Source organism: Aricia agestis, chromosome 7, assembly GCF_905147365.1.
Source record: "Aricia agestis chromosome 7, ilAriAges1.1, whole genome shotgun sequence".
Classification (NCBI taxonomy): Eukaryota; Metazoa; Arthropoda; class Insecta; order Lepidoptera; family Lycaenidae; genus Aricia; species Aricia agestis.
Window position 1 is genome coordinate 8198543 of NC_056412.1, and position 8415 is coordinate 8206957.

Sequence of the window (8415 nt, forward strand, 5' to 3'; positions counted from 1 at the left end):
TTGGCTATGGTTGTATAGGACATCGTTAATTCTTCCCCTTTTGTGACAATTATACATATGCAACTTATTAATCAGTGTTTTTCTATGATGTTATAGATAGAATTATAATGCTTTCTAATTACCGTTACACAAAATTTTACATTTGTCTAATTACCGTACACATAAAAAATTTAAATCCATCTATATTCTATACATTAAATAAAAATTAATTTTAAATTTTATTAGTCTCGCTAAATCTCGAGAACTGCTAAAACGATTTGGCTTTCGTCTTGAAACATTCGTGTACGCTGTGAGTCCAGAGAAGGTTAATAATAATTATAGGAGTGATACCACAGTGATACGAAGTATTGTTACTTATAAATGACAAATTTTAAAATATAAGTATGTAATTTATAAAATAATATATAATAATTATACTGTATATTGCTCATGAAAATTACACAAAAAGAAGAATTCTAAATAAGAAATAAGATTTCGCCACCGCAGCAACACAAACATTACAAGTAACTTCTGGTTCACAAGCAGAAGTGGCGCAACGTTTCGATGTGACATCGTTGCCTAGTTTTGAGTGGCAGCAAATTATGTAATGGCAGAACAATGACGCCCGAATTGGGGTCAGAGCTCGGAAGTGCGTGAAGTTTAATGTTTTTGGGAGACAATATTTTAATAATTTTATTTTAAATAGGTGTATAGCTATACTCCTTTCTAAGACAGGTTTGGTTTATTTACATCGAAAAGTCCCCGAAACTTATACAAGGGTTATGATGATTGGTATGGACATTATAAAAGGACGCAGGTTCTGTTTATAATGGAAAATATAATATGAATAATATTTTAAAGGTTTCGATGTACCTATAACAGAGTATATATTTTTTTTTCTTAATATGCAATTTTGTTTAAAGGATTGGTAACACGCTCGAAGCAACTACGTTAAATAGATAAATATAAAGAGGTATTTATGAGAAACATACACGTTTACATAATATCTGGAATGACTACCAAAGGACTTTTGTTGCTTTCTTAAATAAGCGAATAGCAAAACATGAAAATGTTAAACGAGCCTTTTTTATCGCGATTTAACTTGTAAATTTAAAATTATTCTTATTTCCTATTTAATGATCACCAAAACATTCCCTAAAATGTATGATTGATAATATTTTTTTTTGTTTAGAAACATAATACTTACAAATATTAAGTATGTACTTTAATTATAAATACAAGTCTTAAAATTACTTTTAATTGAATTTACTTAAATCAGAAATAATAATTTAAAAGTTACTTGCATTTTATTCCTCGTGTTTTAGGTCAGCTCTCAGGAAGCAGCCGTCATTTCCATACGATTGCAATTTCAAGTGTAGAAGCGTCCGGTCTTTACTTCCGTAGAATGTTGATTTCCTAGTTCATTACACTGCTATCCATTTTCAGCTTTGTTCTGCTGCTAACACCAGTAAGTATAGTAATATGTGATAAAATATCGTAATAGTAGGGCTACACCATTAATAATGAGAATTTTAAAAGTTAATTATAAATTCTAACTACTAGATACAATGTATACATTTTAAATAATACTTTGTTTCGTTGTCAAATAGTTATATTAAGAGGAGGAGGAGAAATGAAAAAAAAGTACGTGTAATATCTATAGCTGTCTCCCATACCTCGAGCCTCTACCGCAGAACTGCAGAAAATCCAGAAAATCAACGATTCGTTGTCCCCTGATTCCTTCTCCAAAACTTAACCGATCTAAGTACTTTTTTCATTAAAGATTAAAAAAAGGCTTGAGCTGTGTTCCTATGTTTTGCTTTTTTTGTATAATCTAGCCAAATCTGTTTTCTGGACGTTTGAACACAGCGGAAAATCTGGCCATTTTTTTGGGTTTTTGAACGTTCATATCTTATTTAATAATTAAATTATGAAAAAAAGAAAACATAGGGACATTGTATTAGTGGTCGTAGATATTCAGGAAAAAAATTATAACTCTACTAGCATTATCCAGGGAGGAAACAGTGGACAACGTTTGTATGGAAAAAAGGGCGGTGTGGACTCCTCTTAAATAAAACTTTACAAAACATAATATTATAAAGCTAAACAAGATAAATAGACAAAGCGCAAAAAAGCATTGCTTAATCTAATGATACTTAAATTTGACATTTATTAAAGAAATAAAATATTATGTCATTAACTAATTTGGAGTAAAAGCAAAAGCTTCATCAATCAACTCTCAATTATATTTAGTTGATAGCTTCAATTAAAACATTTTCATTAAATAAAAAAAATGTATATTTATAGCTATCGGAATATAAAGCATAAATATTTTTATTTGAGCAAGGCGCAGTAAGCAAATAATAATATACAAGAAACATAAAGCAATATGGAAAATATATTATGTTTAATGTGACTAAATAATAATAATAATATAAAACTCTATGTTCACGAATCTCAAGCGTAGAGTCCGCACTTCCGCGACCCGGCTTCCTTTTCCGCGGTACAGACAGTCAGGAAGTTAAACAGAGATTTACTCCCTTTGACCCTCCCGAGATCCGGCACGGAACGACTAGAGAGTCATCTAATTTCCTCTTGCCTTCTTGCGGCCTTGCCTTGCCTTTTCAGTTACGCTTGTATTGATCGAAATTTTGCTGTGAAAACTTTTAAGCGATCAGACTGTAAAATAATATTATAACATATGTATTATAGTAAGTACTTACATACATTTTGTGTTAAGTATAATTTGAAACATATACGAGGTGTATTTTTAAATATGAACGGCTATGCTTACGCAATGAAATGATTATTTTGAATATTTCCGCATGTTACTAGGACTTATATAGGATTATACCAGCCTTTAGTACTAAAGTAATTGTTGGTATGGATTTATATTCATAACTTTTGAACTTTATCGATCTTACATTTGTACAAATGCACAATTATACACTGCAACTCAGTAAAAATATGACCGTTAGTTGTTTAGATAATAATTTAACTATGCGATCTAGCACTTAGCACCAGCTACATGTTTTAAAATAAATGTCTTATGGTTTGTTGCGTTTGTGTGAGCGGGATGCAAAAGCGGGAGCGCAGCGGGCGAAGGGAGCAACAGGTAAAGATTCCGAGGCCACTTCCGCCTTAGCTGCCGAATATTTCTGTACGAACCGGTAGTGGGACGGCAGCCAAACCACGCTTTGAAGCCGAAGTTAATTTTTACGGTTAAATGACGTTATTCTCTTACTATTATAATACTTACACTATATTTTACAGAATATGCTAAATGGACAAATTATAAGTATCTTAACATTAAATTTACTTGAAATTAAAAAGCATTTGACATTTTTTTTGTTTTAATTTATGTACTATTTATACTATTTCATTGAGAAGTTGTTTATCTTTCCTTATATAAAAAGGAAATTCTAATAGTTGGGCCGTAGCCCGTAACAAATAATTTATGTTTCGAACATTATATCATTTATCTCGTTGTCCGCAATAACACAAGTGGCAGAGAAGCGCGGTCGCGAACGGGGCGGAGGACGCGAGGGGAGCGGACACGCGTCCGTCCACCCGCGCCGCCACCGCATCGTCAGTTCGCGTCGAAGAGTTGCTCGCGACGCTTGTCTGCGAGCTTGCTCCCTCAGATACGCTGCTGGCTTACGGTGTGCCCGTAATACGACACGTTTGGAGGGACTAAACTACTACAACGCGTGTGTCCAGTGCTCTGTGAACCTAAGACATTGTGATTTTTGTGTTGAAGATGTACATGTGCTAAATCAAGATTTAAATACCATTATTTCAAAGGATTTTTGACAACTCTGCTAGTTCCGGATCTGCTCAGCCGGTGAGTAGCGGTTCTTATCGCAAAGCGCGCTATCTCGGACTCACGCATTTCCGACCCCGCCCGATAAGAGTATCGGTGCCTACTGACGAGTTGGCGATTCCATATTATAAAATATCAAAATCCAGTGGAATGTAATATTTAGATACATTTACTTATTATTAATGTGTTACATATTATTCTTTTTGACTTAAGAATTATAAATATTAATAAATAATGATAAATATTAGTAAATTATATGTTTAAATAATTGTAATAGGTTCTAATTGAATTTTTGTACAACATTATGAGTAATTTGTATGTATTATTATATTTCTATTAAATCCTAATTATGCAAATGATTTATTCTGTAGGTTTCCTTTACTGTGTTTAGTTTATTAGTATTAGAATAAAAACATAATATGGAAAATGCAGAATTTCCCGGAAGTTAGTTCTTGGAACCATATCAGTTTGTTTGTTAATCATGTCAATGAAAAAAAAAATATAAGAAAAATTGAATATTATGTAACACAATAATAACTAATTGTGTATAAATTAAAAATAATTTTAGAGTTCTATATTATAAATTGTAAATGTGTTTAATATAAAAAATCGGCCAAGTGCGAGTCGGACTCGCGCACGATACCATTATAGAGCAAAATTAGGACAAAAATTGTGTTTTTATATGGCACAATTTTTGGCCTAATTTAATTATTTTTATAATATTATAAAATATTGAATTACACATATAACTAAGGATTTTGTGAAAAAACAAGTATTTACCTGTTGCTATTATTGATATAGAGCAAAAAAGGCCAAAAAAAAACACGTTTGTTGTATGGGAGCCCCTTTAAATATTAATTTTATTTTGTTTTTAGTAAGTATTTATTGTTATAGCGGCAACAGACATACACAATCTGTGAAAATTTCAACTCTAGCTATTACCGTTCTTGAGTTACAGCCTGATGACAGACAGACGGACAGACAGCGAAGTCTTAGTAATAGGGTCCCGCTTTTACATTTTGGGTACGGAACCATAAAAAGGATTGTTGAGAATTAATTTCGGCTTGCTATTTTGTTACTATGATACAGCACAAAAGACTCATTCATCATCAAAATTAATAATTTTGGAGTCAATTATTATGTATCAAAATGTAGCCCCAAAATTACTAACTTGCATTTCTATTTTAATAAAAAAGTTTTACTACCATACTTAATATTATAAATGCGAAAGTGTGTATGAATGTCTGTCTGTAACCTTTTCATGCCCAAACGGCTGACCAGGTTTTGCTGAAATTTTGTATAAAACTTTGAATCCCCGGGAAAGGACATTAGACATAGGATACTTTTTATCTGGAAAAAATGCACGGTTCCGGCTTTAACGCAACGGAGTTGAAGGCGTCACCTAGTTTCTTATAAATTAAAATGTTTTTTAGAATAATATTATGTTCTTTATACTAGAATAATATATATGAAAGTATATGAATAAACCATAATATACAGCTTCACTTGAAAAGATTCCTATAATTATACTTGAATTTATTATTACCTACCACTCTTTTATTGTTACTGATGGTCTCCAATAAAATATTTTTAAGAAGTAATTTTATTGATTACAGATATCCGTAATGAAAGTAGTGAGTTTACAACTACCATCGGGGCCGAGTATGGAGCGGCTGCCGTTGCCTTTTAGCCCGACGGAACTCCTGTGGCGGTATCCCTTGCCGTGGGCACCGCCACCCCCGTCACCTCTCGGAGACACTAAGGCTCAACTGCCGGCTGGTCTCCCACCGGAGCCAAGATTATGGACTCGGGAAGATGTCGCAGTATTTTTAAAATGGTGTGAGAGGGAATTTGACCTACCAAACTTTGACATGGACCTCTTCCAAATGAATGGTAAGTTTATGGACAATATTTCTCAACTTGATTTACGATATTCTATGTATATTATGATGCTAGTCTTGTTTTTTTTAATACTAATAATATCCTTAAAATTTTCAGGTAAAGCATTATGCCTTTTAACGAAAACTGACTTGGGTGAACGGTGCCCGGGGGCTGGAGATGTTTTACACAACGTTCTTCAAATGCTAGTAAGGGATGCGGCACTTCTAGGACGAGTGCCTTCATCACCTGTGACGCCCACGGCACGCGCTGCCCCGTACCCACCATCGCCACATTCACACCCTCCAACGCCGACATGGTCAGTCGATGGTTTCCATCACTTTCACAGTGCAGCTGCTGCTGCAGCTCAACCGAACTCGGTGACATTAAGTCCCGCACCATCTGTAGACAGCTCAGGAAGTCCACAAAGAGGGGAGGCAATGACATATGCACCGGCCTACACACAATCAGTACAAACGAATGTTCAAGCTGGAAGCTCTGGCAGCAATCAAAGCGATTCTGATGAAGAAGCTCAATTCTCGCAACCACGGTCACCAAAGGAAACTGCCCTCCCGAGCCCAGCGCCTCAAACCCATTCTGTACCACAACACCCACACTATCGTAATCAGCACCGAGAATTCTTTCCTAACGATATGCCAGAATCTAATACAAGTAAGTTGTAATATTAATTATTAATTGAATCAAAGTTTATTTATACCGAACATTATTGAAATATGTTCTGAAAACACGAAACTTTAAAGTTGCAATATATAAATAATTTTAATTTTTTATTTTAGATGGAAGACTTTTATGGGACTTCTTACAACAGCTTCTAAATGATCCAACACAGCGGTACACAAATTACATTGCTTGGAAGAACCGGGAAACTGGTGTCTTTAAAATAGTAGACCCAGCTGGCCTAGCTAAATTGTGGGGTATCCAAAAGAACCACCTTTCAATGAACTATGACAAGATGTCCCGAGCCTTAAGATACTATTATCGAGTAAATATACTACGAAAAGTTCAAGGCGAAAGGCATTGTTACCAGTAAGTTTTTGTGCTTATTTTCTATTGGTAGTTTATTTGTGTTTTCATATTTAATTATGTATATAATAGCACTATACTCCACTACGGGCTAACTTGTCGCTAGCGGTCGTTGACTCCCTGTCAAAAACTTGTAATTTTCCATATAAAACCACGATAAACAATATCTGACACTTCATTGTCAATCGCGGTTTATATGGAAAATGACAAGTTTTGAAAATGACAGGGAGTCAATAACCGCTAGCGACAAGTTAGCCCGAGCGGAGTATAATACTATATATTTTTAAATTTTTTACTTTAAATATAATATAAGAAATGTTTTCTATAATATAATCATTAACGAAGAAATATATTTTCACAGATTTTTAAGAAATCCGACGGAATTGAAAAATATTAAAAACATATCTCTGTTAAGACAACAAATGAGTCCTACACGCGTTCCACCGCAGCAACCAGTTGTGAAAGCTGAAATGAAAGAAGAACGCTGTGAAGACGAGAATGTTGACGAGGATATGCCAACAGACCTAAGTATGTCTGCTTCTGAACCTTGGCGGAAGAGACCACGAGCAGAAGCTGTACCGACGTCACAGTCTCACGACAAACACCGCATTAGTGCTCTCATTGGGGAAACAATGATGTTGAAACGGGAACCGGAGTACAGCGCTGACCATTACGCTCTCAATTTAAAAAGTGAAAAGTGTGAACAATGACTTTCCTACAGAAGATAAAAAGTGAGACAGTTTTAAATCTTATACACACATTAGTATCTCTAGTCAAATTCTTCTCAGGCGTGTAGGTAGGTATAATTATTGTGAATATAAAAGAGAACTACTGAGAGAAATTTGGCAGATATTTAGTTTTGGACATTTGACAGGGTATGGACCTAAAATGCCTTCGTGCCAAGTGATTTTAAATTATAGTGTCAATTAACATAATATTTAGTTAGTGAAAAAGACAAGAGTTTATAATGTGTTAAAATCATAGAGACATTTTTAATGTTCTGTGCAATGAACAATTCAAAAACGTACTGACTATCCAGTAAGAAACGAGATAATAATGTTGCCAAATTGTGACTGCAATGTGTGTTTCCATGTATAATATTATGTACTTGCGCTTATCATGCATTTTGTTAATTTAGTTAGTTCTTTATAATTATATTTAAATTTTAAGATGAGTAGAAACATAGCTGTCAGCATGTCAAATACATGATAACTAAATATTGTCTTCCATTTATTCCATTTGGCAAAATATTTCAATTGTAGCGAGTGAAAGATTAAAAGTAGACTACCTACCACATACTCAATTTGTCAGAATAATTTCAAGAGAATCTTAAAAAAAAAAAGTTTTAATATGTATTCATTATTCTTTATAATACTAAGCCCCAATTTCACCAACGTCTGTTAGCAAGTTTTTAACAAGCTGTTAACAGCTTGTTAAAATGTCATGTCTTCTCTTTCATTCATAAGAAAAACGAAAGAGGTAACGTGATACTAATTCGAGCGTTAACTTTAACAGTCGTTAGTGAAATTGGGGCTAAACATTATTATTTATGAGTTATAACAAACATGGGCGTACCGAGAGGGCTACCTAGCTTATGAAAAATCTGATTTGCTCCCCCTCCCCCCCCCCTGGCACAGAACCTGGGTAATTTGCCCCCCCCCCCCCCCCCTGGCACCAGAACCTGGGTAATT

The 8415-nt window shown here is 34.2% G+C and overlaps 1 protein-coding gene across 1 annotated transcript; it reads left to right on the top strand.

The window, feature by feature from the left end:
• The first annotated feature begins 3711 nt into the window (after positions 1–3711).
• LOC121728755 (ets DNA-binding protein pokkuri) lies at positions 3712–7544 on the top strand. The gene is made up of 5 exons (XM_042117004.1): positions 3712–3823; positions 5419–5695; positions 5801–6352; positions 6478–6727; positions 7086–7544. Exons 2-5 carry the CDS (start codon positions 5428–5430, stop codon positions 7432–7434), a joined length of 1419 nt encoding a protein of 472 aa, XP_041972938.1. The 5' UTR covers positions 3712–3823; positions 5419–5427; the 3' UTR covers positions 7435–7544.
• Positions 7545–8415: the final 871 nt, after the last annotated feature.